This window comes from Gouania willdenowi, unplaced genomic scaffold, assembly GCF_900634775.1.
Source record: "Gouania willdenowi unplaced genomic scaffold, fGouWil2.1 scaffold_309_arrow_ctg1, whole genome shotgun sequence".
Taxonomy (NCBI): domain Eukaryota; kingdom Metazoa; phylum Chordata; class Actinopteri; order Blenniiformes; family Gobiesocidae; genus Gouania; species Gouania willdenowi.
The window spans coordinates 793,916-807,415 of record NW_021145070.1 but is presented as its reverse complement, the minus strand read 5'-3'; the positions used below and the strand labels follow the sequence as shown (position 1 = coordinate 807,415).

The 13,500-nt window shown below is 38.2% G+C and overlaps 1 protein-coding gene across 2 annotated transcripts; it reads right to left on the bottom strand.

Annotated features, from left to right (window-relative positions):
• Positions 1-2,184: 2,184 nt before the first annotated feature.
• On the bottom strand, positions 2,185-8,406 carry LOC114459401 (E3 ubiquitin-protein ligase TRIM39-like). Of its 2 annotated transcripts, none has more exons than XM_028441665.1 (3): positions 8,167-8,406; positions 5,094-5,225; positions 2,185-3,870 (listed from the first exon to the last, which is right to left on the bottom strand). In XM_028441665.1, the coding sequence occupies exons 2-3, from the start codon at positions 5,100-5,102 to the stop codon at positions 2,290-2,292; spliced, it is 1,590 nt and encodes a 529-aa protein (XP_028297466.1). In that variant the 5' UTR covers positions 5,103-5,225; positions 8,167-8,406; the 3' UTR covers positions 2,185-2,289. The 2 variants fall into 2 exon arrangements, with proteins under 2 accessions (XP_028297466.1, XP_028297465.1); XM_028441664.1 differs by lacking the exon at positions 8,167-8,406 and adding an exon at positions 5,688-5,737.
• Positions 8,407-13,500: the final 5,094 nt, after the last annotated feature.

The following is a 13,500-nucleotide window of genomic DNA, read 5'->3' as shown; positions in this document are numbered from 1 at the left end:
TCTCCCAGTGGTGTGATGTAAATCCTGCAGTTTCTTGACCACGTCCTCACAATTTTTCCTCCTTTTTTTATTTGGCGTGCCTTCCATGCAATGCTTGCATTTTGTTTCGTCAGGTTTTCATTGATGTACACCTTCGTTTCCTTGAGTTTATTTCCTTGCTTCAGTAGTTGTCCTTTGAATTTCATATTCGTGAAGGTGATTTTTACAGCTCTGTTATCATTTTTCTTTGGCAGGAGATGGCAGGAGTTGATGTTGTCAGGGTTTAGGACAATGTCCTTCGACTCCAGGTAGTCAATGACCTGTTGTTCAATCGATTTTGTTTCTTCATCACTGGCGTAACTCCTGAGTTTTATCTTTAGGCCTGTGATGATGACATCTTTCTCTCTTTCCTTTTGTTCCAGCTGTTCAATCCTGGCGTTCAACAATTTTATCTCTTCAGCATTTCTTTCATTCTTTTCTTTCAGTACCTTTGCTTCGCTTTGTAGGTTTACCAGTGAGTTTTCCAGCGTCTTTTCCAACGACTTTATCTCGGCAGATAGGTTCCGTAGACCCTCGCATATCATCTCCTTGACCTCTTCCAAATCCGAATTGGGTTCTGAAGGGCCTCCCTGCGGTTTTTTCACCATTTTCCTTCAGTCTTGGGCCCAGTTTTTCAGGCTGTTCAGCTGTAGCCAGCTGTAGCCAAGGTCGTGTTATCGGAGCGAATGAAAAAGACGTCTGCTCTCTCCAAAGACCAGAGACTTAATAATTACCATTATATTTTTTTTCATTATTAATATATATATATATTTTTTTTTTTATTATAGTTACTGGTGTTCTCATTGTATTATTAGCATTGCTATATTATCATTATATTACCTTATAATTATTTAATATTGTTTACTATTAATATTGTTTTTAGTACATTATTATTTTGTTATTGCAATTATTACCATTAATATCATTACAACATTACTTTTATTACTATTACTACTTTCACTATTAATGTTATATCCCATCCATCCATCCATCCATTTTCATACCCGCTTATTCCCGTTTAACAGGGTCGCGGGGGTCTGCCGGTGCCAATCTCCGGCTCTCATAGGGCGCTGGGTGGGGGTACACCCTGGACAGGGCGCCAGTCCATCACAGGGCAACACAGACACAGACAACCATTCACTCTCATTCACTACTATGGGCAATTTAGAGACTCCAATCAACCTTACAGTCATGTTTTTGGATTGTGGGAGGAAGCCGGAGTACCCGGAGGAAACCCACGCAGCACGGGGAGAACATGCAAACTCCACACAGAAAGGACCCAAGTCCACCCCAGGGCTTGAACCCAGGACCTTCTTGCTGTGGGGCGGACGTGCTAACCACTAAGCCACCGTGCGCTGTTATATCCCTATTAACATATTTATTATTATCAGGGCTCTACACAAACTTAACCAGTGGTGCACTGGTGTGACACACTTTCTCTGTTAGTCGAGGGGTTGTATAGCATAGACATACATGCTGATGAATAGTTGACTTAACTGGCTACCGTAGTTACCGTGTCTCTCTTAACAACCTGAGATGTTTTATGTGCAAGAAGCTCACATGTGTGATAGATAACGCACGGAGGAGATGGCTGGCTCACACACACACACAGTATTTATAATAAAAATATACCAATATTTATACAAAAAGTACACAAAATGACAACAGAAATGCATAAAAATATACAAAAAGGCTAAAAAATACTCCAAAATACATACATTACAGAAAAAATACACCAAACAACAACAAACATGAAAATGACTCAAAATACACATAACTAAATATTTATACAAAAATACACAAAATAACAACAGCAATGCACAAAACTACACTAAAAAAGATACAAAAATACACAAAAAGATTCCAGAATCACACTGCAATGGCAACAAAAAACTATAATTTTACAAAAAATGCACAAAAACACAACAGAAAGATACAAAAATACGCAATTATACCCCTTATGCTCCCACATGAATGCATACTTCCGACGGGCACTGTACTTGTTTTACTAACCACTAACACATTTTAACTGATCATAAAACATGTAACATGTTTGTACAATGAATCATTTTGTAAAATATATTTTTTTAATCCACTTTTATTTCATCACAATCCAAACACCAAATGTGAAACTTCTTTAATGAAATGTTTCCTCCCACTGTTGAGAAACATACATGTTAGGTTGGATGGAGTGTGTAACCAACCTGGAGAAGTGAATGGTTGCAGAGAACCATTGAATCTATTGTTGGTGAGACTTCATCATGACACTGATCATTCACTTTGATTGACAGGACAGATGATCAGAGGTGCTGAGTTTTTACCACCATGGTTTAAACCAGGATTAAAGTATGGGTGTAGTTTATGAGTGAAGCAGCAGTGAGTGAAGGAGTAGATCAGAGCTGCAGCATCTACATCATAAAAGGAGACCACACCCTCCTCATAGTCCACAAACACACCCACCTTCTCAGGAACACACTTCAGATGAAGAATGAATGGAGGATCTCCACATGCTTTATACACATTTCCATCTCTGAGTGCCACAGTCCAGTAACCATTCTTAGGAGTCGCAGTAATATATCCCTTCCTGTTGATGGATTCTTTAACCACTCCTAAATCCCAGTCAGTTTTTCCTTTAACCTGAACCTCAAAGTAAAATCTACCTGAACTGAAACTCTGCTTCCCTAAAACATTAATATATTTAGAAAATCTCTTTGGATTATCTGGAAGTTTCTTCTTCACATCACTGTCATAAACTTGTTTTCCATCATCAGACAGGACAAGGTAAGAATTAGCTGTAAGAGGATCAAGAGTCACATCTACTGCAAACTGCTGCAGCCTCTTCATCTCTAACATCTTTATCTTCATCATCTTGTCACTGAGTGTGTCCTCCAGCTGAGCCACAGCTCTCAGCACAGTTCCTTCATATGATGATGGATGGACCATGACCTCTGTCCAGTCCTTGGTGGCTGGAGGAGCTTTCAGAGAGCAGAAGTGTTGGAGGAGGTGGTCTTCAGAGTGGGAGAGCTGCTCCACCTTAGAGCTTCTCTTCATCAGCTCAAAGATTTCCTTCTCCAGCTCTTTGATCAAACCTTCAGCCTCTCTCTCTTCTACTTCCTGTTGCTCCTCCATTGTCTTCATCAGCTCCTTCAGGCCTCTCCGAACAAGCTCCATCAGAGCAGTGAACATCTCCACACCTTCAGCTTTCCCTCTGTCTGCTGCTTCCTTCCTGAATCTCACTGACTCTCTGATCGCCTCCAGCTTCTCTCGTCTCTTTTGGATCATCTGCTGAAGATGATATTCTCCCAGAGGGACTAACTGGTGACTCCTGTGCTCCAAAACAGAACACATCAAGCAGACACGTGTCTGATCGCTCTGACAGAACAGCTCTAAAGGTTTGCTGTGCTTTGGACACATCCTGGATTCCAGGTTCTCCACAGGCTCCACCAGCTGATGTCTTCTCAGGCCTGATGCTGTCAGATGAGGCTCCAGGTGAGTCTCACAGTAGGAGACCCCACAGTCCAGGCAGGACTTCAGGGCCTTCACTTTGGTTCCAGTGCAGACGTCACAGGGAACTTCTCCTGGTGCTGCTGCTTTCTTCTCAGATTCACGTCTGAACTGAGAAACCATCTCACGCATCATAATATTGACCTTCAGCTGAGGTTTAGTGCTGAACACCTGATTACACATGGGACACCTTCTGGTGGTACTGGTGTCCCAGTATGTGCTGATGCATGTTTTGCAGAAGTTGTGTCCACATGATGTGGTGACTGGATCAGTGAGCACCTCCAGACAGATGGAGCACAGGAAGTGATGTTCAGACGTCCCACTGCAGGCAGGAGACATGTCCACAAACTGAGGGACAGAGACAAGCAGCACATTAACAGGACACTCTCATTGTTGTGGAACGTTCCTTTACTAATGTTTCTGAGTCCATCTCACTGAGATCACCTCTAGTATTTAGCATTGATTCAGTCATCCTGTAGTAATGTGGACAGTCGGCTGTGCCTCAGCAGCTGAATGTAAAAGTGCAATAGTTTGAATGTTTAAGGTTCAGATAAGTTCTAAGGTTCTCTCGTATTGACACTGGAATTTTTCTAAATTATAGGCTAGATTTTTTACGTACTTTATTTTAATGTACAATCTCGTTATCTTTAAAATAACCAATATATTGTGTATTAACAGACTGAAGTTTAACATAGCACAAACCTTTAAAGTCTGCATGGACCACACACTACATTTTACAGTGATTTTGTTTGGGAAAACAAATTAAACTAATTATCTGCCTCAAATGTAACTTATAAATACACGTCATTTCTGTGCAACTTGTGATTGAAATTCACAAGTTGTGATTAATCGTGATTATTTAGTCAGATTTGCAATTGATTGGTTATTTTTTAATCCTTTGACAGCTAATTTATATTAAAAAAAAAATCGTTCCCCATGAGCAGTAGAGACCTTTCTTAGATGATATCACACATCACATGACTTTTAGTGGTGGGTGGTAGATGATGGAAACCAATGGCAAACTTTTTTTCAAAATGAACATTACATTTATATCAAACCTCATTTGGACTTGATAAAATGAAAGTTAAAGATATGGAAAACATCACGTCACCAATTCTAAACTTTAGTTCAAGTTATCTTCAATGTTCCTCAAATAAAGATATCTATGTAGTTGTAGATATCTGAGAAGATGTTTGGAATTGGCAGAAGTAGAAAGTTGTTATTTTGTTTGTTTTATTCATTTTTATATTAACTAGTCACATTTCCTGAGATGCAATTGCCGTTTGCTAAAAAGCAAAAGTGTTGATTATCTAAAAAAGGAAACAAATGGTTAATTCATTCCTAAGTCAAATATGTTAGTTTCTCATGTATAAATATAATTTCTCTTTAACTAAAAAAATATGTTAATCTATAGAATTTTCAGTAGAATACTGGATTACAAAAATATTCAATAGCTACAGCCTTGAAACATATTGTAGACAATTATATATAACATGTTTGACGTGAATCCCTGTTTTAAATGTTAACAAAATGAGCTAAATGCTAAAAACTGCTAGAAAATTGTCACTTACCTTTGACATTAGACGTCCTATAATTAAGCCCTTCAATGTTTAAAGGTGTTCCCATAAAAAGCAGCAGAGCAGCAATCCGTCACTTCCTTTCAGCAGCTCAATTCCAATGTTTCCTCAATTTACAATTTATATCTTGGAATAAAACAAAGTAATGATCACATATTAAATGTGTCACATTAAAATTAGTAAATACTTGTTCCTGTTGATTTGAGGCCAGTGAAATATGGGCCTGTCATAATAATAATAATAATAATAATAATAATAATAATAATAATATTATGTAGCTTTACGTGCAGTGAGACATTCCGTTATAGTTTCTGATGTAAATATTATATGCCGCTAACACACACACACACACACACAGTATAAAATGATAGAATTCAGACTAAATGTTAAATGTTAAAATGAACAAATTTAAAATGAGCTTTTATGACAAAGTTGTTCCAAAGATCGTTCAATATCAGCTCATTCACACAAGATTATGACTTAATATGTAAACACATTTAGATTAAAACAAGCAGTATTTACTCACTGGATTCTGGAAAATCACAAAATTAGTCATTAAAGTTGACATTATTATTATTAGAAACTTACTTTGGTCTCAAACGTTGCTCACTGATGACATCTGCTGGTCAACGTTAATCAATATTATTAAAGCTACTTTAGTCGTTTCTGACGGTGCACGGGGAGATTCTGTAGAATGGTGGAGATTCTGCAGCTTTCATCTTAGCCTGAGTTGCTATAACAACCTGTCAACATTGAGCTTCTATTTTAGCCTGAGTTGCCATGACAACCTGTCAACATTGAGCTTCCATTTTAGCCTGAGTTGCCAGGACAACCTATCAACATTGATCCTCCATTTTAGCCTGAGTTGCCATGACAACCTGTCAACATTGATCTGTTTGAAGCTGCCTTTTGTGATTAAATGTGTGTCTTATTAACATAGGAAGATCAAATATATTAAATTAAATAATGCAAACACACACATTTTACTCCTCATAGTGGATATATGTATGGACTTTTACATCAGGCATAATTACTACCAATGAGGGAGCGTCTTATACAACAATAGAAAACTAATGAACATTTTACTCACCAGGGGGCGCTGTTGGCCAAAAACTTACATACTCTAATATTTTCCTTTTATTTTTCATTGTCAAAAGAATCCCTTAATAAACTATTCAAAACAATGCAATTTAACTAAAAATAAATCTTGAATGAAATAAATAAAGGAATAATACAAATGAAGAAACCTATTATTTAAATTCTGGTTCTATAGTAAACAATTCAAAACTGCATAATAGTTCTTTTTCTTTTTAAAAGTGCAACTGAAAATGTATTTTGTGCCTTAACAATTGGACTTTTAAAAAAAAAAAAAAAAAGTCATTTTACTGTATTTACGTCAGATGTTTGTTTAGACCAGCAGAGGGCGCTGGTAACCCAGTGGTCGGTTGGCATGTAGTTATTCCACCAGTGAAGAAGAGAAGCTATGCTAGCACACAGAGCTAATAGAAAAACGTGACTTTTACAGATAATCACGTAATATTACAGATATTCTTTCGGTGCTAAAGGGGTAAAGAATCATTTATGAGCATGTTTAACAGTAAATGGCGGCCAGATTCCGCCCGTCATGTCCGCTTCTAGAAGGATAAATATAAAGCGCCCTCTGCTGTTTAAAAAAACTGCGATTCAATTTTCAGAGCATCGATGTGAACTGTGGTACCTATGCATCGATTTTTAACTGCCTTACGAATAATCGTTACATCCCAAATGCACATGCATATTTTATTTGTTTATTGGATTCTTCATATTTAAGAACTTATTTTCTATAAATAGTACTAACTTATCCACAGTAATATCACTGATATCTTCATGTCTGTTTGATCCCCATTATTAGTGTTTTACTCTGTACGTCCTCACTGCCTCCCCTGCCCTGTGGTCTTCACTACAGATTAATCGTAAGGTAGTTAAAAATCGATTCATAGGTATCACGGTTCACATCGATACTCTAAAAATTGAATCGCAGTACTTTTTTTAAACAGCAGAGGGAGCTATATATTTATCCCTTCTCTCGTCCAGAAGTGTTGGCGGCGGGCAGAATCTGCTACTACTTTCTTTCTGGCCGCCTTCTACTCTTAAACATGTTCATAAATGATTCCTTACCCCTTTAGCACCGAAAGAATATCTGTAATATTACGTGAATATCTGTAAAAGTCACGTTTTTCTATTAGCTCTGTCTGCTAGCATAGCATCTCTTCTTCACCGGTAGAATAACTGCATGCCAACCGACCACTGGGTTACCAGTGCCCTCTGCTGGTCAAAACAAATATCTGATGTCAATACAGTTCAATGACTGTTTTTTTTTAAAGTCCAATTGTTAAGGCACAAAATACATTTCTAGTTGCACTTTTAAAAAAATAAGGAACTATTGTGCAGTTTTTCATTGTTTAAAGAACTTCATTTGTATTATTCCTTTTTTTATTTCATTCAGGACTTATTTTTAGGCAAACTGCATTGTTTTGAATAGTTTATCAAGGGATTCTTTTGACAATGAAAAATAAAAGGAAAATACTACAGTGTTTTCTAGCTTTTTCTCAAAAAAATTAAAGGAATATTTGTCAGTCATCATTTGTCTACAGTCCCATTTTGTAAAATAAATCATGAGAGAATTGTATCGTGAACCCAGTACCGTGAATCGAATCGTATCAGGAGTTGAGTGAATTGTTACATCCTTATATATTACTGTAACTAATTATTTGTCACAATGAAGACAACAATATATCTCTTAAGGCATAGGGTAGTGTTTGATACATTTATAATGCAAACTACGTTTATTTATTTATTTTTTTAAGTTAATCTTTACCGGATTTACAGCAACAAATTGTGAACTTTGTGATGTTCGTTTCATCATAAAAAGATGATGTCAATGTTAATTTAAAAAGAAAAGAAAAAACATTATAAAAAATATATACAAGCCTCTGTTATGAAGAAATATATCCGGTTCTGGATAAGGTTAAATCGGTATTTAGTGCAGTTGTTCCCAATCTTTTTTGGACAATACTTAAAACATTACCTTTAAAATGTGTGAACAAGTCCGTAACAGGTTCGTTGGTGCAGTCGCTTCTTAAAGATTCTGAGTGTCAATGCTCTTTTTCTTCTGGGTTCTATTCTTCAAAGCCACATTTAATGGCAAAATGATGTCATAATGACTTTGAAAAATAGAATCATTGTCATAAAGTAAGCACATATTTGGCTGTGTTGCTATAGTAATAAATTAAGACAAGACTTGCAATAAAAACAAAGCTTCAAAATGATGGTGTGCAAATCTTGTTAAACTGAGGCAAACAGCTGTGTGCTTATGTTACAATACTGTAACTAATGTGCCTTCCGGATGGATCGTAAGCTGAGGCGACTCTCAGAGGATATGAAGGTTCTCCGAGAGAAGAAGAACTTCACGTTTGGAGAGCTGGAGGAACGTAAACAACGACTGGAAAAGAAAGCTCGTGGAAATACGGAGGAAAAAGACTGTGAAGAGGAGTAACAACAGGAACAATGACTGCAGACGAGAAAAAAAAAAAAAAAAGGGAAGAAACGAGGTTGGATGTAAAATTATCTGTGTTCAAATTAGGGGACGGATCTAGATAAGCATAATGCTTTTTTCCGTCGCCCTTTCCGGCATGAAAAAAGGCCAAAAAAAAAAAAAAAAAAAAACAATGATGTGATTTTGCTCTGAATGTCAAATGAATTTCTGTGAATGCAACCATGTCGGAAATGAACTGAATAAATAAAATAAATAATTATTTATTATAATAAAGACAACAATATATCTTTTTAGGTGTAGGATAGTGTTTGATACATTTATAATGCAAACTACTATTATTTTTTTCATTTTTTACGCTATTTTTACCAGATTTACATCAACAAATTGTGAAATTTTTGGCAATTGTGTGCTTTAATGTGTGCTAAATAAATAAATAAATGAAAATGAAATGGAGCCTCAGGGATCATACAATTGTTAATATCTCTAGAATCTATTGACATGTTTTAAATTGGACTTTCCTAATAATCTTGACAAAGGTTTGTGCTTTTGGCTTCACTTCAGTTCTCACTCACTTTCTCTTTTGTTCACACAGCTTGAAGAGCTCAGCACCTCCATGTGTCCTTTCCAAAATAAAATAAATGGTATAACCACCACTCACTCCTTCCCTCTAGTCACGGCCACCACCATTATACTTGAGCTCCACACTTGTCACCAGACTGTTTGAATGGATTTCACAACACAATAAGCTCAATATACACAACTATTACATCACATTTTTTGACTGTAATTGGTTAATCATGACCTTGTAACTTTTACAACTTAAACTACCTCTTTTTTTCACTTTAGAATGACATTGCAGGATTTGATCCATAGAGATGCTCTGGCCCCTTCAACAGCCTGCAGTCTATGAAGGTGAAGGTTCTAAAGGTAAAGGAGGAGGTCACGGTGGTGTCATGGATAGTGGCTTCCTTTGTTTACAATAAAATGTTCCTGAAACTTATGTCTGATTAAAGAATCTTCTATTCAAAAAAGTCTGTCTTTACTTGAATCACAAACACTCATTGCTATGTTTTCTGCACAGCTGAACAGGTAGTAGCAGCACCAAGAATAAGGTAAATGTAGGTGAAATGAATATTATCAATATCTGTAAAAGATAAAGATTTTATGAATGCAGAGTAGTCAACTGTTTTTAGAGACAATATTAAATACGTAGACACTAAGCATGTGGAGATTAATCGATATGAATCAGTATCTCGATATAAACATGTGCGATGCGAGTGTATGGATTCATTCAGTGGCATCGGTACAATTTACAGGTGAAATCGAGATGCATCGGTCACTGCGTGCCTGCATCAGTAAAATCCATGGTTGCATCCATTTTTTCATCCATCCATCCATCCATCTATCCATCCATCTATTTTCTGACTCGCTTGTTCCTGTTTTCAGGTCGCAGGGCAGACATAAATGGTTATCATGACCTCTGACCTTTGTGATAATCTAAGACTAAAATAGATGGCAAGATGGCGCCTATGTTTGGCTGTGCCGCTGCCTCTCTGTTACGATGTCTGTTACAATGTCGGTTTCCTGCATCATTTCTAATAATCTCTGCCATCATATCTTTTCTGACAACCAGCAATTGTGCAGCGATGACCGGGCTAAACCGGTCTTCGCACGTCAGGAGGAAGAAGGGGGGGGTGGGGGTTGGTACAAAATACCCCCAGCCTGTGAGCCAGATAGCAAAATAATAGGTGACGTGCAGGAGGTAGCAGTGCACCTTTGGATGAGAGATCATCCATGCTCAGCAGAGCTAAGAGGGAGAGGAGGAAAGGCGTTTACGATACAAAAAATGGTGCTACGTACGAGAGTTGACGTTTCCAGCAGCACATAGCAGCGCACACTCAACCAGGGCATGTGTGGAACTCATGGATAGTGTGGCGATGGTGAGATAAAACGATAAAAGAAACGGGGAACCGAGTGACACTCTGCATCTCCGGGAGGAAGAGGAAGTTGTGTGTGTGCAGACTGACTGGGGGAGAGACTTGGAGGAACGCCAAAATACAGTAAGAAATCCATTCAACTCTGACCTAGATAGTAAAATAATAATAATAAAAAAATAGCTTTAAAGTCACTGACAGGGTTTTTTTTTTTTTTAGAAAAAGGCTGTTTTCTCAGCTTTTTGCTCTGAAACTGAAGATTTGTGTAAAACTTGCTCTATTCAACGGCTGACTACAAAAGAACGAAACGAGCCAGAAACAAATGTTTTTTTTTTTTTGATGAATCCGGTGTCAGATTTCAGATAGTCATTGTAGAAAATATTCTGTGGGTCTTTAAAATCAGTCAAAATGCTCAAAAACAGCTGGCACTGAGGGGGGTAGAAAATCTGAAAATGGCTGGCACTGAACAAGTTAAGTAAGAACAGACCATATTCATTAAGTGTTATTAAGAGACAATAACTATTCTTGTGGTACTACCACCTTATTAAGTCCATACTAAGCAAAACATATTGAGATCATAATTCATATACAACAACTTCCTTACTTATTACTAATAGGTAATAATTCTGAGGTTATTGAGGGAAAACTCTGAGTTAATGGCTTACTGTTTGTATAATATAGCCATGCAGAATAAGGCATTAATAAGTACTTAATAATGACTGACTAAGAGTCAACATGTTAATAATTAGCATGCTAATAATAAGGACTTAATGGTGAATAGGTGTACCCCCCACTCACTGCCACCTCATTCTACTCCACCTCATCCTGTGAAAACTTAATGTCATTTCTCACCTCAAAAATCCAGAACATTCATCACCACCTCAGTCAGAACTCTCCTCTCCCCATCTCACCAGAATCCTTCCCATTTACTCGTTCCTTTTCCACTTTCCAACTCCCCCCTCCCTCTGAAATCTCAGACCTCATCCGTCAGTCCAAACATCCTCCTGTCAGTTGATGAAAGCCTCCCTCCCCTCTCTGGTTCCCATCATTTCTATCATCATTATCACTGGAACCCCCCCCCCCCTCCCCCCTACTGACTGTATCACAGAAGATCAACACTCTCCAAATCCAATAGTTTCTCCATCCAAATCAACAACTCCTCCGTCTCCTCCTCCCCACAGGTTAAGAGTCTGGGTGTCATCCTAGACAGCACTCTATCTTACAGATCTCACATCAATAGTATCACTTAGTCAGCATATATAGACCCTCCTCCTCCATTCATCTGACCACTCCCCTAGCCCGCCTCACCTGTGATTTTATACTATGCACTCTAATGGTTTAACGATGTACTGTTAAAGTGACTGGAAACGTGCTGATTTTCATATAAAATTTATTATTATTATTATTAATATTATTATTATTATTATTCTGCCACCTAGTGTTGATGGTTGGAAATGATGCAATACACCCTAACAACAGTGTTTTTTTGGAGGGGGGTGTCAGTGGGGGACTAGGGCTGTGTTCATGAGAATGGTGTCAGAGGGAAAGAAACTGTTTTTGTGTCTGGAGGTTCTGGTCCTGATGCACCGAAACCTCCTTCCAGAGGGGAGACATTGAAACAGTTTGTGGTCAGGGTGGGAGGGGTCGGCCTCAGAGTCCTGGAGGGAGGGCAGATTGCAGCCAATCATCTTCTCTGCTGAGTAGATGATACGCTGCAGTCTGGCCTTGGCCTTGGCCGAGGCTGCAGCGTACCAGATGGAGATGGAGGAGCAGAGGATGGACTGGATGATGGATCTGTAGAAGTTCACCATCATCTTTGTTGGCAGACTGAACTTCTTCAGCTGCTGCAGGAAGTACATCCTCTGCTGAGCTTTTTTGATGAGGGAGCTGATGTTCAGCTCCCTCTTGAGGTCCTGGGTGATGATGGTCCCCAGGAAGCAGAAGAGTTCACTGTAGAGTCTCCCGGGGTGAGGGGGGCTGGGTTCTTCCTGAAGTCTGCTATCATCTCCACTGTCTTTAAAGCGTTGAGCTCCAGGTTGTTCTGGCTGCACCAGGACACCAGTCGGTCTGTCTCCACCTGTAGGTGGACTCGTCTCCATCAGAGATGAGTCCATGATGGTCGTGTCGTCCACAAACTTCAGGAGTTTGACCACCTGGTGAGAGGAGGAGCAGATGTTGGTGAACAGGGAGAAGATCAAAGGAGAAAGACCACAGCCCTGAGGAGATCCAGTGCTGATGGTCCACGAAGCAGAGATGGTTTTTCCAAGCTTCACGTGCTGCTTCCTGTCAGACAGGAAGTCTGTGATCCACCTGCAGGTGGAGTAGTTATGATCATAAACAGACTATTTATTATTAATGTAGGTTTTGTTTCAGATTTATTTGAATAAAAAGTTATTTCCTCCATGTTGAGCTACTTTTTTCCTCCACCTGGTTTTACTGGATCCCAAGCTGATGATATTTGAACCAAAAACATCTGGACCAAACATGTAAATTTCAACTCACAGCATATGAAAAGTAATCCTTGGTTACACATATTTAAATATACATTTCCATACAATACATCTGAACCAAATATTTACAGTATCTGAATCAAAGGGAAAATCAGATCCTTGTGATCAGGTGCAAATGAGGAAAATCATCAAAGAAAGAAGGATATTTTCTGTTGCTATGGTGACTGGCTTATTTCAGTTTGATTTCATCAGAGAACAAAAGGTTTGAAATGTTTTCCTATCCTGACTCTCACAATGAGCAGAGAAGTGTTTTCACCTTTATTTTGATTGTTGTTTTGAAGCAACAGCTCAACAGTAACACACTTTGGTCCACGGAGCAGAAGAGATAGAAACTAATCACCAGTAAATAAAGTCCAGTAAAACTCTGTGAAACAAAAACCAGGAATAAATAGTTGCTTCCTGGTAAAGATAGTAGCTCTAAA